The sequence below is a fragment of the Liolophura sinensis genome, chromosome 10 (genome assembly GCF_032854445.1).
Source record: "Liolophura sinensis isolate JHLJ2023 chromosome 10, CUHK_Ljap_v2, whole genome shotgun sequence".
NCBI classification, from domain to species: Eukaryota; Metazoa; Mollusca; class Polyplacophora; order Chitonida; family Chitonidae; genus Liolophura; species Liolophura sinensis.
Window position 1 is genome coordinate 25212860 of NC_088304.1, and position 18651 is coordinate 25231510.

The following is an 18651-nucleotide window of genomic DNA, read 5'->3' on the forward strand; positions in this document are numbered from 1 at the left end:
TTATACGACGGCGGCCAGCATTATGGTGGGTGGAAACCGGGCAGAGCCCGGGGGAAACCCACGACCATCTGCAGGTTCCTGACAGACCTTCCCACTTACGGCCGGAGAGGAAGCCAGCATGAGCTGGACTTGAACTCACAGTGACCGCATTGTTGAGAGGTTCTTGGGTATTGGCACTGAAAGATAGTTGCTCATTTTTTTTTTTTTGACAATGGCTTTTTAAGCTCATTCAATGCTACTTTAGCATGGCAAAATGCTGAACTAGGATCTGGTGAAGTCACAGCGGAACAGATGCCTTCCTGGTTGGTAGAAATATCTCGCCCTTGACTGGTTAAAACTGAGAGGCCCGTTTGATTTTCCCTACATGAGTGTTTTTGCTTACTTTGAACTGCGATATCTTGGTTATCCTACATCACTAAAATAAAAAAAAAAACGTGTTTTATAAAACTTTAAATGTTGCTCTTTATCAATATATATATACACACACATCTGGTCTAGTGTTGTTTTTTAAAACAGGAAGTTTTAAGCACAGTAAAAAAAAATTTATGTCTCACCTTGTTTGTTAGCTTGTGCCAATCCCTGGCTGCTGTCGTCGACTGCTTCCCTGAACTCTTCGTTTTCTGATTTGATATCTTGAGACTGCTCCGCCTTCCTTTGGAACTGCAGAGAGATTTCTAATGATGGGACTGGGTCTGTCAAACAAAAAAACATCAAAGTTGTCAAAATACAGGACCCAATTCAAAAACAATTTATTCAAAATAAAATCCCTCATACCTTTTATTTTGTGTTTTATGGCCGAGTGGACAGTAAAAAATCTAAATGGAATAAAAAAACAACTGAAAATCCATGTATTCATTTTGTCTGATCTCTATATTTTTATGTTTTTCAAATTTTTCCGATGCCGTTCCCTTCATGTAAGTAAGTCTTCAACTGGAAAAAAACTGCTGGCACAGTCAACATTTCTCAAAATTACATGACATTTAAATTTTACTTCTATACCCTCCTTCAACACTGTAAAAATCTTTCTTTTGCTCAACAATTTAAACTGGTGAGGCCTACATTCACCAGATAATTTTTTGTTGTTTAATGCTTTGAGATGTTTCTTTCCTCCTTTTCAAGAGACTTGCAATCTTTTACAGCACTTTTACCTCCTCCAACAGAAGATTTCTAGGCCCAATGCAGGTACCCTCTCTAGCACACAGCCTTCATATATAAGTACAAAAGAATTAAAAATGGGAAGGATCATTCTTTTCGTATTGTCTTTTTTTAGTGAGTCTTTCAGTCATGTTAATTGACCGATGATTACATGTAACAGAAACCCCAGATGTTCACAAAAACTGAGTGCCACGCCAAGAAGTGCATGTAACAACTTTGGCAAATGACCAATCTCAGGCCAAAAATAATGTGCCAACTGCGAAAACTGGATATAAGATTGACTGAAATAATTAGTAAGACCTTACATTTTTGGTTCATTTCAACACAGAATGATGATGAATTAGATGTTTTTGTAAATACATTTAATTTCCAAACAATCAACATTTAAAACTTTTTGAAAAAGTTTTATTTAATCTTTGATTACCTTTACAGCACACCATTGAAGCACACGTGTTTGTGTGAGTGTGTGTGTGTATATATATATATGTATATATATACACACACACACACACTATACAGTCACAGATTGGTTAGGTCTTGCATTATGATTGGTCAAAGCTGGTCTTGGAAGATTCAGAGTCTCTTGATCTTCCAGGTACCAACAGAAAAGCGCTGGGCCATGACAGAAGGTAAATCTGGCCAGCGTGCAGTAATTAAAGACTGATCATTTTCACCTGAGATCTCAGCTAACAACTTAGTTATGGGCAGGGAAGGAGGAACAATAGGCTTACCAGGTAAATCAATGAGCCTCTTGTAGAGAGAGAGAAAGGCGGCTTCCGAGGCTCTGCTTCTTTTAGAGAGTGCGTCGACTTCCGACTGGAAACTTTTCAATAACGGGGCTACGATTTTTCTGATATCCTGTCGAGAGAAGGGAAGAGATTTGTCAATACCAACCAGGTGAATGTTTGGTTTGCTGATCTTTTTTATTGAACAGTAGAAGTATATATATATAGGGCCGTCTTGAAGGCTATACCAGTGAATGGCCAGTCCAATAAAGTCAATCTGAAGGGACTGAGGCTGGAGTAGGCTGGGGTAGACTGCGGGTGGGTGGGGGTAGTAGTTAGGGGGATGGGATAGATATCACATAGAAGGGGATGAATCCCTCCGAATCCACTGTCTTAACATGCAATAAAAGCAACCTGATTTATACATACAAAACTCGTAAGACAAATCAAAATACAAGAATAAGAAGTTTGGGTGATTTCTTGAAGCACACTAAACACACCCTTTGCTGTTGTTCTCAAATCAAATGTTAGTTTAAGATAATGGGTTACACTTAATTCTTTGTTTGATTGAAGTATAATGTCATACTCCAGGAGTTTTCATTTTTACATGGTGGTCAACCTCATAGGAGGATTGGATGTATAAATATATACACACGAACATGAACACAATGAATATGAACACAATGAACATGAACAAACAAACATGAACAAACAAACATGAACACAATGAAAATTAACACAACGAACATGAACACAATGAACATGAAAACAATGAACATGAACACCAAAATATGAACACAATGTACATTAACCCACAAACATGAACATAATAAACATGAACACAACAAGCATGAACACAATGAACTTGAACACAATGTACATTCCTTACTGCTTTTCAAGTTTGAAACGACATCATGTCATGTTTTTGTATATCCAAGATTCAAATAAAGTCTAGAATGTATGCATGGCACAATTGTTTATTGCCTAGCCAAGTAAATGACATGTAGTTCAAAAAAGCAAATTTAAAGGTGGCCATAACATCAATCAAGGTGTTATTGTTAAAAAAAAAAATAATAATAAAAAAAAAAGCAGAAATTACACTAAATCCTCAACAAATTTAACCAGTATAAAAGTATAAATTTATATGCAATTTCAAAACCTGGTTAATAAGATTTTGAAAGCCAAAATGAACTGCTCAAGTAGAGACAAATGAGAAATTAACGAAAATCTAAAATAGGCTGTCTAGAGAAAATAACGTCCTCCTAATGCAGTTTGTTGCCTAATGCATGAATGTAAAACTGCACTTTCAGATTCACATACAGGCCTTAATGAGATCCAACACTTTTTGATAATAAATCAATCAAACTTCACAAAAGTTGACCCTATAAGGTGGATGAACCAATCAAAATCAAGTAAAATGTGACGCTTCATTGAAAAATGATTAATTAATATTAAATGAATTACAGAACACCATAAAATGCACAATGTGGTTAGAGTTGTTGAGAATTTAGGGTAAACGCTGATGATCAACATAAATTAAAGTCTTTCTATGAAAATCTTTGGTAAAAAGAAGCAAATACACTCGCACAGGACCTAGATAAAAGTGACTGGAAAATGATCTGATTTGTCACTGGCTCTAAATGAAGTTAAAAGCTTTCCGCAAGCTTTGACCTCATTACCCATGTGTTTGTGCATCAATTTGCTGCGCAGCAACTCGCCAAACTTGTTTTGAGGTAATGGAGGCAGACATCAGAAGAAACAACGAAGCTCTAAGACAGCATCAAGGGAATTCCCCCATTAAACTCGCCAGCAACCGTCTCATGTGAGAAGACTTGTATAAGTGAGGAAAATAAGTTCCACCATGGATATGACAGCTTAGTTTTGACATGTCGACTGCAAACACTATTAACCAGTGGTGAAGATGTTATTCCTACTTACCACAAAAGTAAGGCAAAAATTACACCAATGAGGCCCAACAAACCTAGTGATGGCAATTTGATGGTATTTATTTTCTTGTACCGTGTATTACACCATCCATACTGAGTAATGGGGATCCATCAAACCCACGTCGGGTCATGTTAAAGATTTTAAAAATGGTACTTGTCGCTGCCTAGCTTAGCGCTCAGAACTGTGATATTAGAGCACGGAAACAGGACTGGATGGCCCGGTGTCAAGTACAGTGTGGCATGTCTGGTGTCTTCAGCATGTACTTCAGTTGCGGCAGCACTTTGGTGATACAATATACAAACGCACCTAATGACTCCTCGTTGTCATATAATGACTAAAAAAATAGTAAGTACTCAAGCAGACATGTATATATGTACACAAAGAATCTGGACATTAGTAAAGTGATCATAACTGTAACCTTTCCAACAAATGTGTACTATTGACAACAGATGTGTATTGTTGAACAAATGTGCATTGCTATCAACAAATGTGTACTACTGTCAATAAATGTGCATTGCATGTACTGTATTTCTATCAAAAAGTGTGCACTACTGTCAACATATGTGTATTGTTGAACAAATGTGCACTGCTGTCAACAAGTGTATTGTTGTCAACAAAGGTGCACTCTATTGCTATTAACAAGTGTGTATTGCAGTCATCAGATGTGTATGGCTGTCAATAAGCATGTATTGCTGTCAATAAAGGTGTACTGTATTGTTGTCAATGAGTGTATATTGCTGTCAACAAATGTGTGTATTGCAGTCACCAGATGTGTACTGTATCACTGCCAACTAATGTGTGTGGACCTACTGTAATCTTATGACTTTAAAGGAAGTTCCCACATGCATATGTAAACATATGTAAACAAAGCCATTAAGGAGAACCAGGGAGAAAGTCACTTAGTTAGTGGTCAAGTGATTTACTCTGACCATTGGAAAGTCCCATTCTGATACTGAATCAAGTAACATCCTTAAAACAAATGTGTAATGTAAAAACTTCTCACGTGTGCCTGAACACCAAGATTCTATGACAGAAAACAATGTCACCTGGACGCTCAGCTTTTTCATCATTACTTCTACAAATGTTTTCATCTACAAACTTGAAGTGATCCCAATTTGAAGCCGTAAGCATGCAGACAAAGCTGTGAAGTTTAACACAACTGTGTATATAACTGGCACCAAACTTTAGCCACAACCACAAAGTACCTACACACTCCACAAGGTCTTTAGAAAGGAAGAAAGAAAGAAAGCACACAATCCAGCCCAACAGCCAGCCAGTCAGTCAGTGTTTAGCTGATTATTTCTTATTGACAGAGACATGGTATAGCCTAGGAGATGAGGGAAAGAGGGGTGGGGATAGGAGGCAGGGGAGAGGGGGAGTGGGGTTTAAGGAACAGTCACTAATCATTCATCAAACACACAGGCTCCTGATCGAAATCAATGCCATATGTGTACTGATACTGACTCACCAAATCCCCTCTGCCACCCTCCTGCACCTCCCTCCCCCCCCTACACTCCCTTCCTCCCTCAAAAACTTGCCCTCCTCAATACATCTACATCCATATCCCATGCAGCCTACAGACTGATTGAAGACCACCAGTAACTCTGCAAAACTGGGTCAGATCACAGTACACTCATACCGACACCCACTCATAAAACTCCCTCTCCTCATATATACATATATATATAACTTCATTTTGTTCCCAAAATTTTCCAGGTACTGCATAAAGTTTTCGCCACACTTGAGCCTTGTTACATGACCTTTAACCTAACACACACTGGTCAAATCACCACGCAATGTCGTGCCTGTAGCCACCAACTTTTCAAACAGACGTCCAGCAAAAACTGCACTTCATACAAGAATTTTCATATTCCTAACTCTTGGGCAAGTCAGACTACTTTTATTATAGAGCAATGTATCCGGAATTGAAGGCACCTACTTATACAATCTAATAAAAATAACCCAGTAATTTATAGAGGCAGGTCCACTCACAGTACTCTGGCAACATGTAAAAAATAATACATGTCTGTACATTACTGGATTGATTAAGTCTTTTGAACTTTAAGGACTGAATAAAATTTTGGCGTACACTACAATTAAACTATACAGTTTTATCACAAGGCGATGAAATAAGACAAAGAAAAAAAAAAAACATTTAAAATTGTTTACAACATTTTTCTTGCATCCAAAGAACTATACCCACAATCAAAAACAACAGAGTGATAAGAGACAAAAGTGAAGACTTATAGCGATATAAATATACAGCTTCCTCTTCACTTTCTTTAGATATATCAGAGAAGGAACCTTTCCATGGAAACTGCAAAAAGTTGACTTCTCTAACCTGTGAAGGTAGGGCCTGTGAAAACTCTGGGGCTCAGGGAATAGTAGACCAGCCATGATAATGTCAGAAACAACATAAAACTGGAAGAGTCTGATTATTGAGGTGCCATCCTGGCTGCATCACCCTTAACTATGTCAATACCAGAAGCAATAAATCCTTCACTGGAGCTATCTATCCCTACCCCCCCTGGTAACAAAGATTCCTTCATGGTGAGATGGAGGGAGACCCAGACCCAGTAAAGACACTCATATCTATACTATACGTAAGTTGTTCTTGTTTTCCTTGTTTTTTAGCTAACACTGTATTATTACACAAACCAGTAAGTTCCTAAGTTTTAAAATTTTTTATTACTGAGCCGACGTCTATAAAATTGGTAGTTCATGTATATAGAATTATTTAGGAAGGAAAAAAAAAAAAAACAGAAAACCACAAAAATATGAACAAATTCCACATTGTTTGTTTGGGACTAATTCTTTTAATCCATGTAGCATTATTTAGCCCAAAAGCTTCCAACAAACAAAAATCTGGAATTTTTCATTCTTTAACAATGCTTTCTTAATAAATAAAAGATATTTACGGCTTGCAGCCTGTGCAATGTTAGAGAGAATTTCCATAAGCCCTGGTGACTTGGCTTCTCTGACTAAAACTTCAAAGTGACATATCTACAGGTAAATGTACCTACACATATTACAAACTCCAAAGGTCCAATGACCACCCTGTTGTATTGATAATTATAAGTTTGCAAACACTACTGTCATTTTCCCCACCCCACTGAACCCTCTGTCACCACAGTCCCCCCTCCTCATGAGCCTCAAGTTCACTCCATAGGAGCCTGTCCTTGCCTATGCAACTTACAACATATAATTGACAGGATTCAATGGAATCTGTCATGGTCAGAAGCCGTAGATATCTTAATTAGAATTACCACAATGTCTCCTTGTACCTTTAGCAGACTGGTTCCATTCATATGGAATATACAAATATGGAGATATTTTTTATGTTGCCTCACTAAAACATCAGGCTGGAGACACCCCATCCAGTCACAGTGTATATGTGTATTAACCCCAGGTCAACAAGTACATGTATGGTTTGTGCCCTTCTGCAGAGTGTTAAGCCATGTTAGTATTAACATTGTCCACAGGGAAGTTTTGAGCTCGAACTTTTTTCTCGCTGAAGGTAAAAGCAGTCCGACTGTACCAAGACACTCATCAAAAATGTTAGGCAACTTTAGGGGACATTGATGTACCAACTGAAAATGCCGTAAATAAGACAATATTCAGGAATGAACCTGCACTTGGGATAGACCCTACACCTGGGAAGAGGCCTGCACCTGGGAAGAAGCCTGCACTTGGGAAAGAACCTGCACCTGGGAGAGAACCTCCACGTGGGAAAGAACCTGCACCTGGGAAAAAGCCTGCGCTTGGGAAAAAACCTAAACCAGGGAAACCTGGGCTTTCAAAAAAAAAAAAAAAACATACTTTTCTGAAAATGAACTCTGAAGTGATCAAACTTAGTTTTTACACTAATGGGGTTTTCAAGAATTTGACCCCAAAACTTTGATTTATGAAACTCGAGTTGGAGTTGCAGGTACAGGTACAAGTATTTGTTGGCAAGCACTAATCTTCCTCGTGATACACAGGCTTACACTTTCAGTCAGACACTAATCCCACATGGCACCTATAGAAACTTGACCAAAACTTATTTTAGCCCCCAAAATTATATTTCCTGTCAAGAAAATTGTTTAAAACTGAAGGACTCCACAGCAAAAACAGCAGAACCCTGCGAAAATGAAATTTCTGATCGTTGCAAAGGTCCCCTTATTCCCTGTAAAAACTAAGCCAACCAAAGACATGTCTGAGTTTGTTAGCATATTAGCAGAATATCTACGGGCTGTTCTGCTTTGAGCAGCTTTGTATGTGATATGTCAACAGAGAGGGTGAGGGGACATCTACTGGGCGCTGACATTCAGCTATTTCCATCTGCCTAAACCCTTGTACCAGGTGCTTCAATACAACCAGCAGAAAATTATGAACTTCTGAGGAGTAACTGCTTTTATGTCAGGACAGAAGGCAGACCATAACATCTTTACACAACAAGCATGTATAGGAAGGCAGGGAGGAGACACAAAAGAGTGGGGGGTACAGCTGGGGGGAGGACATGAGGCTCTGTAGGGGGAGAACAATATAAGGAGATTGTGATCAATTCGACTAAATTCAGGTAAAAATAAAAAATAGTCTTGGTGGAATCATTCCTTTTTTCTGGTACATGTACTGTATTAGGCTTCACATTTTGATTGTAACTGAGCTACATTGTCTGATTCTGGGAGTAAAAATTCATCTTACAAAGATGTTTCATTTATTTGATTGGTGTTTTATGTCATACTCAAGAATTTTTCATTTACACGCCGGCGGCCAGCATTATGGTAGGAGGAAACCGGGCAGAGCCCGGGGCAAACCACACGAACATCCACAGGTTGGTGGGAGACGTGCCCACTTACGACCAGAGAGGAAGCCAGAAAGAAGTTTTAAGGTTTGGTTGGAAGGTTGAAATAAAACTGGAAATATCTTAGTTCAGTACCAAAAGCAGTGATTTAGTGACTTATATTTGCCTCAATACTACAGTGTGTTTCAAATAAATGGCATTTGAAATTTCCATCATACCTAAAAATTCAAGAATTTTACTATATTTACCCTAAATGACCTAAAAATTCGACCACATGAGAGTATTTCTGGAAGCAAATAAATGTCATGAGATATTACATCTGGTGCTAAAATTAACTCTTTCCCAGCAGGATATCATCCTACTTTGCAAACACCCCTCAAAGCACCTTTCTAAAATCAACAGAACTCCCAGAATCTGGAACACTGAGCAACTTAGTCATGGACGAAATTTTAGGTCATTTAGGGTAAATCAATGAAAATAAAATCGGAGAAGACAAGTCATTTAGTTTTTGATCTGCTTCTAAATCCTCTTACTTATTTACACTTTTTTCAATTTCAATTTCAAGCCGCAAGCTTGCTCTTTGCTATCTTTAGTAATATTTCACCTTGTTACATTTTAAATGTCCATCACTCAGACCCTGGGGACTTGTGTACACTGGAAGGTAAGGTTTTATGCCTGTTAGAAGGTACATGTAAATCCATCTCCTCAAAAGCCAATGATCAACATTCAACACAAAGGTCCCATCACACACTCAGATCAGTATAAAGATCCAATACCAAACAGGAATTCAATAGAAAGCCGTCTTAATGAAAACCCATCATGTTCAGATACAAATACTGACACTAGATCAAGTCTAAAAGATTTTCACCTTGTCGTTCGTTCCAGTCTACATACCTGGTTGAATAAAGCAGTACCACGGTAAAGATCAGGTAACTCCATCGATCTATTCAAATGTCGTCCCCAAAATCCAACCTTTTGTTTGGTTATCTTTACCCACCCCTCACCCTCTCTCCTTTCTCCCTTCAATATATTTATTTGGTGAAGTTCTTCAATTCTTTGATTTTCTTACACTCAGAAAATCCATGCATCAATGCTCCCAGTTAAAATGGAATAAAGACCTTGTTCTTTTAATTTTCTCTTAGAAACACTGATAACGTATACATTCTAAATTTTCCCCTGGTACGCAGAAAGCAAAAGAAAACGCCAGTTCAAAATATGCCACCAATGATCTGGTTTTATCAACTGGAGAATGGAATACTTTGAAATTCGGAATGTAAGTTTGATTAACTGATTGTTGTTTGATATTGCATAACTTAAACATCTGTAACCAAATTATTCACTATGATGTAGAAATATAACCATTCTCTGTGCTTTGCACAGTCAAGTTGCTCTCTGGTTGTCGTTGGTTGTGGGTGGTTGTTCTTGGTTGTGGGTGGTTGTTATTGGTTGTGGTTGTGTATGGATGTGGATGACTGTCGGTGGTTGTGGGTGGTTGTGGGTGGTTGTTGTTGCTTGTGAGTGGTTGTCATTGGTTGTGGGTGGTTGTTGTTGGTTGTGAGTGGTTGTCATTGGTTGTGGTTGGTTGTCATTGGTTGTGGGTGGTTGTTGTTGGTTATGGGTGGTTGTCATTGGTTGTGGGTGGTTGTCATTGGTTGCGGATGGTTGTTCTTGGTTGTGGGTGGTTGTCATTGTGTATGGATGTGGATGACTGTCGTTGGTTGTGGGTGGTTGTTGTTGGTTGTGGGTGGTTATCGTTGGTTGTGGGTGGTTGTCGTTGGTTGTGGGTGGCACGGAGGAGAAAAGTTAGACAGACAATACAGCGTGACCAGGTGGAAAAATTTAGGATGCATACATTCATTATGTAGGTCAAAGCAATCTTTAGCAAAATCACTGGCCATCTCCCTACTGTACATAGGAGATACCTTACCATACATGTACAATAATAACATAGAGAAGCTATCCACAGGACTTGACGCACAGATATAGTCTACATCTAGTAAAATTGGGACTGAGTCTGGAAAAAAAAAAATGTGATTAGTAGGAAAGCTAAGGATGTACCATGTATGGTGGTCCAACTGTAACATCAGCTTTTCATAAATGATACCGAGTATATTTCTGTCAGAAGTTATAGGAATACTAAATGCAGACAACTGAGATTTCATTGAAACAAAGCAGAGCTTTGCCAATCATACCACAGATAATTTAAAAACTCCGACCTGAAGATTTCTGACCTTTGTCTTCTAACCTACTTTTGTTACATGCATGGCATAAATGTACTGCGCTTGCTTCGCTTAATCACTTCCATTCTACATTATGTACTTGTACCACTAAGTAACACAAACACAGAAAACGGACACACAGAAGATGGACACAGGGACAGACAGACAGACAGACAGACAGACAAACAGCCAGGCTGATAATATCCTCTGATTCTTCAATCATTTCGCATGTTTGCAAGGTGTTGTTTGCAAGCATATTCTGAAGGCATTACTCTGTGTAGACAGATAAAGTTATACTTTTATGAAGCCTTGGGATTGGCCAATCCAACCAATGTAATTTTGTCTCCAAAATCTAATTATAAATGTGCATAAATTGTACTGAAAGTCGTTCTTTCACATGAGAAGAGGTTGAGGAACTAGGGTACATGCACTATATCTGAGAAAAGTAGCAAAACTGAAATTGGCCTACTTGAAAATCAGCATCATCTATCTTAACCAACTTTAGTCTTATTGAAATAAAGAATCTCCAACAACAATAAAACTGGCATACTATAGGCAATTAATCATAAGACATGTTCACTCTACATGTAGATTCTGGCTATATGTATACATGCCTATGCCAGAAGATAAGGTCTGCTGTGGTACTCTACACCTGCATTATTAGGTAAGTTCAATTTGTAGACCATTTGGATAGACAGTTTTCATCACTATGAACACAACTGCTTCATAAAAACACACACATGTACAGTATATGACCTAAAAAAAAACTGCCCCCAAAAATTGTATTTTTTACAGACAAAAATATGTAGATGTCATAAAGCAAGATACTATCCTACCTAATTACACCTCAAAAGACCTTTCTAGGATTTATTTATTTGATTGGTGTTTTACGCTGTTCTCAAAAATATTTCAATTATACAACGGCGGCCAGCATTATGGTGGGTGGAAACCGGGCAGAGCCAGGAGAAAACCCATGACTATCCACAGGTTGCTGGCAGACCTTCCCACGTACGGCCAGAGAGGAAGCCAGCATGAGCTGGACTTGAACTACAACGACCCTTTCTAGGTTGAATAAAACTCGAGCAGGCAAAATGTGCCCCTTACATGTAGTCGTGGGGGGAATTTTGGGTCTCTCACATGAATCACGGTGATGTTTTCCTATCACACTCTAGCTACATGTACTATAAGCTCTGACCTGAGCATCATCAAATTTCTCTTACACCACAGATTTTTAACTCTTTTTTTTTGTTAATTATTTCATAGGGAGAAGATGGGAATTTATACGGATCCCCTTGATTATCTATCTGCACCTGATAGCATAAAAAAGTGGTTGCTATTTAATTTTTTTTTACCTCAGGTGTGTTTTTCTTGAATTCCCTACTTTGTTCCGCCAGCCTCTTTCTCGATGCGTCACTTTCGTCTTGTCTGCTAGCGAGTTCTGTGGCAGTGAGGTCTAGTTCTTTCTACAAAAAGAAAAAGAACAACTTTTTGTAAGAACAAGGGAACACATAAATTCTGGACAGGAATAGAAAATACATGTAAATCTATTTTCCCTATAAATACAAATAAATACATTTACCTGTATTTTTATCAGATTCATAAACACAGTTCTAATTTCTACTTTAACCAAAGTTGTAGGCTATTGTTAATGCTACCACCATGCGTTAGCTGAACAGTTCGTCAAACCAAAGCAGTACAAACTCAACAGCCATTCTGTGTGTCATGGATTACAACAATTATCTCCCTTGTCAGAGAGCTCTTCAAACTCTAATGTAAGAAACTACGTGTACATATATATAAGAAAAGCCAATCCTAAAAAAAAAACTGTTCTTAAACCTTAGAGTGCAATAATCCTAGTCTATGCCAATAAAATCATCTGAAGAGAGCGATTTCTTTATTTTTGGAATGCGATGACGAATGGCTTCATTTCCAGATGGTAACACATCGACCAAAGTTCTTTGCCGGTACGACAAAAAGTCGCAGTATCTCCTGAACGCAGATGTATCTTAGTAATTACATGTTGTGTTGCCGTGGCAATCACTTCACAGGCGCACAGAAACAAACCAAAACCCCATTGGTAAGGAAAAGGGAAGCACAAAAAAAAAAAGAGAAAGATAAAAAAAAAAAAATTTTGTCAGAAGAACGAAGGAAATAATGGGCAGCTCAAACTCTCTCTCTGTTACACCACAGAATTCCAGTTTGGCTGTACACACTGATGCTTGTGTACCACATAATGTTTGATTTATGTCCATGTGGCCAATCAACATACCATATTGCTGCCTGGCGATGAGAGACAGATCGAGAGACGGATTTTATTTGTAGGTATGTTGTGGGGCCTTAGTTGAACCATCATGCACCTCCCCCCATTTGCTCCAATCATCTGGCTTCTCTCCATGCTCTGGCAATACTGATACTATCGGGTAATTTACTGAGGCTGGCGGATTTGCCAAGATCACTTTTGCTACTTATCAGATCATCGCAGTTAGTTCAGAGGTTAAAAATAAAAAACACTAAGAGGAAGAAAAAAAAAAGTGGTAGAAATCCTTTAAGCGCTTTGGTTTTTAACAAGTACATGTACCTACCCAAAGTCTTCTCTCTTTTTTTTTTTTTAAGAATGCCGACAGAGGAGCTCATATTTCTACGCATTAGACTGACTCAGCCAAGAACGGAGAGGTAATAAGCCAGACTGATCAATCCCAGTTAACACACATGTGGCTCTCTATGTCGCTCGGAGCCTGACAAAATAATTAAAGCAATTTTCTTCGCCCTTTGCATTTTCACATCCCGCTTTCTCTGCAAAATGCTCTTGTCAAAACTGCTAAACTTTGCCTAGACTTTTCATCATGGCAGGTTTTACCAATGTGACTGATTCCAGTGATTGATCTACTGACCGACTGATTGAGTGATCAAAGCACTGGTACAACAACAATTTCCGTGAACTTTTCTTGTTTACAAGTTTATCTGTGTTTGATTTACTTTTTGTACATATTTCTTCTGGTAAAAAATTTCATGGCTGAAAAGTAGAGTTGTCTACATACACATACATGTATATGACTATCTTTCAGTGCCAATACCCAAGAACCTCTCAACAATGCGGTCGCTGTGAGTTCAAGTCCAGCTCATGCTGGCTTCCTCTCTGGCCGCAAGTGGGAAGGTCTGCAGCAACCTGCAGATGGTTGTGGGTTTCCCCCGGGGCTCTGCCCAGTTTCCTCCCCACCATAATGCTGGCCGCCGTTGTATAAGTGAAATAAACTTGAGTACGGCGTAAAACACCAATCAAATAAATAACTAAATAAATCTTTCCGTAGGAGTGCATATTTCGTACAATGCACACTTAAGGCCAATGACTCTTGATTCCTTGGTTCCTGTCACAATACATGTATGTTTGAAAACTGGTGAAAGTGGCGGAACAAGTGTCCTTTTTCACTGTCAATATTTCAGCTATCTTATGATTACTGACAAAACCCAAATAATGAGTTCCAGTGCAGACTGTGACAGGAGTGAGTGAATGAGTGAGTGAGATTGGGGTTTAATGTCGTACTTAACAATTTTTACGACGATGAAGGTATCCTTAGAATGCATGTAACGTGCCTCCTTGTTGCAGGACGGATTTCCACCGCTCTTATCTAGTGCTGTTTCACTGAGATGCCTTACCGCAGGCAAGTAAGCTGCCCCAACCAAGCTATTATACTGATACGGGTCAACCAGTCGTCGCACTATCCCCTTCATGCTGAATGCCAAGCGAGGAAGTTGCAACTGTGACAGGAAACAACTGTGACAGGAAACTAGGAATGTATTGCGATTAACGGGAATAGGTTCATGTCACTATGAAGTGATAAAATGAATCTTGTTAACATTTTCATGTTCATCTTTGAATCCTAAACTCCTGAGTATGAACATACATAACATAGACAACATAAATACAAATTTATACATTTTAAAAAAGAAATTTTTGAATCCTCAAAATGTTTTGGACTCCTACCAATTAATAGGCAATAAACATGTAACAACAATTACTTGTCATTTATTTTATACCAATGTATTTATTAGAGTGGCTCCAGTTTCTCGAAACTTCTTAAGTTATTTTGCTTACGTAATACAACACTATACTCATGGACCGTTTGACTTAAGTTTTGAGGAGAAACACTCCGTCCCGGACTTAGGCAAAAAACTCCCATTTAAGCAATTTACTGGACTTAGGAAGTTTCATGAAACCGGGCCCAGGTGTTTATTTTATGACCAGAGAAAATCTGTAAGAAACCTATGGCCTTTGTGTCAAGGTCAAGGTCGTTTTTTGATTGGTCAGTGGTGGTGTCTGATGTCACAAGTTTAAACCCCACCAGTGCCTGCACTTTACACAAGACAAAAATAAATGGTATTTGTTTAGAAAACTGTATTTGAGTTGTTTCAGTGCAAGAAATAAATCTAAACTTGGGAATATTTTAACAAAACTTGTAAATCAAAGTTTTTTCGCTCCATAAATGACTGACTCCAGCCATTGATTTATTAACTGACTAGTAAAAATATGTGTAACCTTCAGATTAAGTATGGTAGTCTGACTCTTGGTTATAATATCATTGAGATTTGCCAGAAAAATTATAAATAATTGACCTAGGAAGTTCTGTGATAGTGGTTGCTGAGAGAAACAAATGAGAAGCTGCCATTTCACTTCAGGAATCTCAGTATCGCTTTCCGCTTGGGACAGAATTTGTTTTAGCTAGACATCCAAACTGCACAAAGGCCATCCCAAAAGGGTAGCAACGTGTGTATTCGCAGTCGATACCCCTACTCATGAGCCCCGTCCCACACTGGGACATGAAACTGGAGAGGGGTGATAGACTGGATCAGTAATAAGCTAGAAAGTTCATACCAGCTTTTGTGAGCTGAACCATCGGAAAAACTTGATGACCGTACTCATAACTGGATGTAATGGTTGATTTATCTCTGCCCCCCTCCCCTCTCCTCTTCCATGTGAACACAGACAAGTTTTGTGTGCAACCCCACTGGGACATGAGTGTTTGAACGTCTGACTTAGTAACTCATGTGCGTTATGTCTGGAATGATGGACACACATGACTTGTCTCTTCTGGATGTTCTCTCTCACTTTCCGCGCGGAGAAGAAAACGAATTCTTTGCAATCGTACCACTTATCACCTTTCAACCTAGATTAGCTCACAATGAAAGCCATTTGCATAATAAAATTATGGCTTCAGTTGTTTTTTGGTTTTTTTTTTGGCAGCTGTTCGGGTGCTTTGGTTACATGTAATTTATATAAGATGTAGACTTCTGCGTAACATAAAGGGACTGCTTTCTGAACTTTTTATACTCAACTAAACATCGTGGAACTGATCCATATGACCAGGAACATTTTAGCTGAAACTAAGAATCCATTTCTAAGTTATGTTTTACATCCTGTCTAAGCAAACTACAAGATACAGAATATTAATACTGTATATTTATTCATTTATTTCATTGGTGTTTTACAGCCTACTGAAGAATATGTCACTTTATACAATAGCAGCCAGCATTATGGTGGGAGGAAACCGAGCAGAGCCCGGGGGAAACCCACGACCATCCGCAGGTTGCTGACAGATCTTCCCATGTACGGCCGGAGACAAAGTTACAACCATACAGTATGTTTTGTTGACTTTACAATGCTGGGCTTGTCTGTACATAACATGATGTAAAGGGTTTGCTTTTCAGATGGTACAAGATAAATCAAGTTGATAAATCTTTCGCAATTTTGCAAAATTTACTAAAATCAAATGCCCAGGCAGGTTTCGCAAAATCAGCATTTTTTGTAATTATTAGGCAAGTCAAAATTTACAGTTTGGCAAAAAAATTTACCTTTTTTTTACATGTTCAGTTAATTATGTGTCCAGATGATTGATCTAAAGTACATGTATGATTGAAAATATTTATTTACAGAGGCTATACTGGAAATTTTTGGAGAAAAAAATCTATTAGGGCAATCCCAATAACATTTTTGGTATTATGTTAAAATAGCTCAAACAATTATCTTTAATAAAATTAGCCTCACATGTGCACATGTTACCATTCACAATCAGTGATACAGTTCTTAAAAATCACAAAGCGGGTTACATTATAACTTTTTCAAATTTTAGAATAATCTTAACACTATAAATAATATAGATAAAAGTCTAATATTTACTGAAAGGCAATAATTTGAACTGTTCTTGCACGGTAAATAAAGAAAATTTGATTTGATTAGCAAATGGATTTTTTTCCCTGAACAGCCTCTGGTGTAGCCTTTTTTTTATCATTACACTGACGCTTGTCAGTTTTTATATCAGTCAAAAGTAACCTTCTGAAACTGGCCTTAAACTTTAGCAAAGCTCATTCAACAAGGATTGCTTATATTTGTTTGCGTTATTTTTGGCTGCAGCTTTAAATCAGGCTGTTTTTCAGGTATGGGATTCAGGGTGGTGTAGTCACAATCTATAGTCGCAATGTCTCAACATAGGCAGTAGGGGGATCTTCCTCACAGGACCAGCAACACGTAACCACGACGATGATGACACAGCCTATATATGCTGATTTTGTTTTGATTTTTTTCGTCCAGGTACAATTGTTAAGCTCATGTCTGAACACCTGGTCCAACAAAGTTCATAGAATACTGTATTGAAAGTTATAACAATACAGGGAGTGACAGGCAAACTGTAGCTGAAGAAAACTCTGAGTTTAGTGATTTGAAAGTTTTCCTGAACAATTTCCCTAAGTCATATTTTAGTCTGGAACAACAAGAACTCTCAATCAAAAGCAAATGTGTAGGCCACTCAAAAACAGGTTTTATCTTTGCTTACTTTTTTTGTGATAAAAGAACTGCTCACTTGTAAGAAGTTCATTTTTTCCCCTACAGAGACTCAGAGGTAAGCTTCTGCTATTAGGACTGTGCTATTTCTTTCAACCAGTGTTTTAACACAATACTGTATATAGCAGCTGCAAATCTAGTTCTTTTTTCTCTCCATTTTATTAACTACATTTGTCCTCAATACACTGTTTGAATAACAACTGCCCACAGCGATCGGTCTTTATCTAAATCCAAATTATTTATTTATATGGTGCTTAATGCTCTTTTTTTTATTTGTCTGTGGCTGGACAAAAACTATACACCTACATTGTACATATATACAAATACGTAAACATATCTTGAACTCTATGACCAAGGACAACCTGTTAATACCTACTGTATAGTGTGCAGCACAAAACAAAGTACATGTGTACTTATGACGGGCCCCTTGGTGTGTGATGTCCCCATATGAGGAAGTAACTCACAAACATAACAAGGCTAAGTACAAAAACTGATGATTTTCTCCACAAGTAATCATAATCAATGAAGAGGTTAAGAAGAAAAAAAAAACAACACTGAAATGGTTACTAAAGAAACAATGTTCTTAATACCTATTACAATGCATTATCTACTCATTTCCTTATGCCGATCAGTGGGATTGTTTTAGTTTTTTCATAATTTCCTGCTTATGGATAAGTCTGATCGCCAAACTTTTTTTTCTTGTGAAGAGCTAATAGTTTTCCAGCGCACATGCTACAAAAAAAGAGATTCCAAAAAAAGAGCATAATAAAGATCTATGAGATATAACTTACGTGAACATTACGGATGTACATTAACACTCCTTTTGTTATAAAGATCAAACTAATTACTTCAGAAAAAAAAAACTCACGGAATTAGTCATTTCTATTCATTAAACATATCATGATACTTTAGAGAAGTTAAGGTTCCTTATTCCTAGGAACATGAACAGAGGATTTTTACCTAATAAAGTGCCCCCCCACCCCTCCCTCA

At 38.0% G+C, this 18651-nt stretch overlaps 1 protein-coding gene across 1 annotated transcript in view; it reads right to left on the bottom strand.

Moving 5' to 3' along the window:
* LOC135477021 (homeobox protein cut-like 1) overlaps positions 1-18651 on the bottom strand; it is a 96324-nt gene that overhangs the window by 56579 nt on the left and 21094 nt on the right. The window contains exons 2-4 of the mRNA XM_064757169.1: positions 12182-12292; positions 1887-2013; positions 555-692 (exon numbers count right to left, since the gene is read on the bottom strand). Of these exons, the coding sequence (XP_064613239.1) occupies positions 555-692; positions 1887-2013; positions 12182-12292 (376 nt within the window). The remainder of the gene's footprint in view (positions 1-554; positions 693-1886; positions 2014-12181; positions 12293-18651) is intronic.